This window comes from Rattus rattus, chromosome 3, assembly GCF_011064425.1.
Source record: "Rattus rattus isolate New Zealand chromosome 3, Rrattus_CSIRO_v1, whole genome shotgun sequence".
In the NCBI taxonomy this organism is placed as follows: Eukaryota; Metazoa; Chordata; class Mammalia; order Rodentia; family Muridae; genus Rattus; species Rattus rattus.
Window position 1 is genome coordinate 23,750,557 of NC_046156.1, and position 1,735 is coordinate 23,752,291.

At 40.9% G+C, this 1,735-nt stretch overlaps 1 protein-coding gene across 1 annotated transcript in view; it reads right to left on the reverse strand.

Moving 5' to 3' along the window:
• Positions 1 to 966: 966 nt before the first annotated feature.
• Positions 967 to 1,735, reverse strand: part of Slc9b2 (solute carrier family 9 member B2) — a 34,692-nt gene continuing 33,923 nt past the window's right edge. Inside the window, exon 13 of the mRNA XM_032896561.1 lies at positions 967 to 997. Within this exon, the coding sequence (XP_032752452.1) occupies positions 967 to 997 (31 nt within the window). The remainder of the gene's footprint in view (positions 998 to 1,735) is intronic.

Sequence of the window (1,735 nt, forward strand, 5' to 3'; positions counted from 1 at the left end):
ACGTCCTGAGTTACAGAAAACATGGCACCCTCCCACCTCAGCCTCCTGAACAACACGTGTGCATTGTTACTCCTGCCTTACGAAACGCTTCCGCTGGTGGGTGTCCAGGTGTCTGGCATCAGTGTTTGATGAATCATCCTCTCTCCACTGAGGTGCCATTGTCCTTTAAAAAAAATACTGAGTTTCTTTGACTATGTCCATCTGAAAGCTATTTTTCTGTCTCATACATTTTAATGATTTGTTTTAAAAAATGTGTTAAAGGTGTAAAAAAATTGCACACGTGATTTTAACCATGATAAAATGCAAGAAAGAAGACATAATATACTGTCTAAATATGTCTTGGCTTAGAGAAATCCATACCCGAAGAAACACAGTTGGAATAAATTAGAATGGGAACTCTGTGTATCAGACACATCACACATGAGTGCATAGAAACACTGATAGCCTCCAACTGATTTGAACAAACTGAAGAACATCTGGAAGGATGGTAAGAATTACTTCACCTCTGTGCTTTAGATAGATTCTATTAGCTCCCCCACCCTTCCCTCCTCCTTTTCTTACACAATTTTGCTTTTACTTTCATTTCACATAGATTAAAAAAGAGAGAGAAAAACAGGGAAAAAACCCTACTGCATTGGATGCCCATAAAAGTACAACAGAGCTCCATTTTTAAAAAAAATCATTGCTTTTTGATATGAGAATTTTTAATACCATAATAAGAAATGCATCAAGATTTTTAACAAAATTGTGAATGCTTTATTTGTCCAAATTACTTTCTCTCACTTTCTGAAGTAACCTGTCCTCCAGTCTTTCTCCAAAGGAAACTCCTGAGGTACTGTTAGCAGTATAAACCTTTCTCATTTTTTTTTTTGTTTATGAAATTTTTCATCTGGATCAAAGGGAAATAAAGTTGTCCTGGTTGACGGTGGGCCAAAGCCTTTGGGTTGGTGTGGTAAACACTGCCCATCAGGCTTCTGTCACGGAATCCCCAGACTTCCTAAAACAGATGAAAACAAGTATTATTGGAAAAGGCCAAACTACTTAGAAGGACAAGTGCATTTTCTTTGTCCTGACACAAAACAGCTTTTACTCCTGAATATTATATTGTGCCTTACCCCCCCCCCCCATGTATTGTGCCATGCTCATATGTGCTTGCATGGCACAGTGTGGTCTATGGAGATCAAAGGACAACTTGATGGAATGGTTCTCATCTTATGACATATTGGATCCAGCACTGAACTCAGACTGTCAGGCTCTGAAGCAAACTCCTTTACCTCCTGACCTACCTTGCTGGTCTACCTACCTGGCTGATCCACCTACCTTGCTGGTCTACCTACCCTGCTTGTCTACCTACCTTGTTGGTCCACCTACCTTGCTGGTCTACTTACCTTGATGGTCTGCCTACCTTGTTTGTCCTGCTCCTTTTTAAATTCTTCATTGTAGGTCTGTTTTGGCTTAGATTTAAAACATCCCCCTAAAGGCCCATATCCTCAAAGGCTGGTCCTACTGGAAGGTGGCAGAAACTATAAGAACTGGATGGGTCCTGCTGGGAGGTGTTAGATCCCCGGAGATATGCCCTGGAAGGCTCACTTTTCTCTTATTCTGGTTAATGGTCATGAGGTGAGTGGATTTCCTTTACCTCAAACTCTCCACTATGTGCTCTCTTTTACCCCAGGTTCCAAAGCAATGGAGCTAACTAGCCACTTTAAAACTATAGCTTGGGGTTGGGGATTTA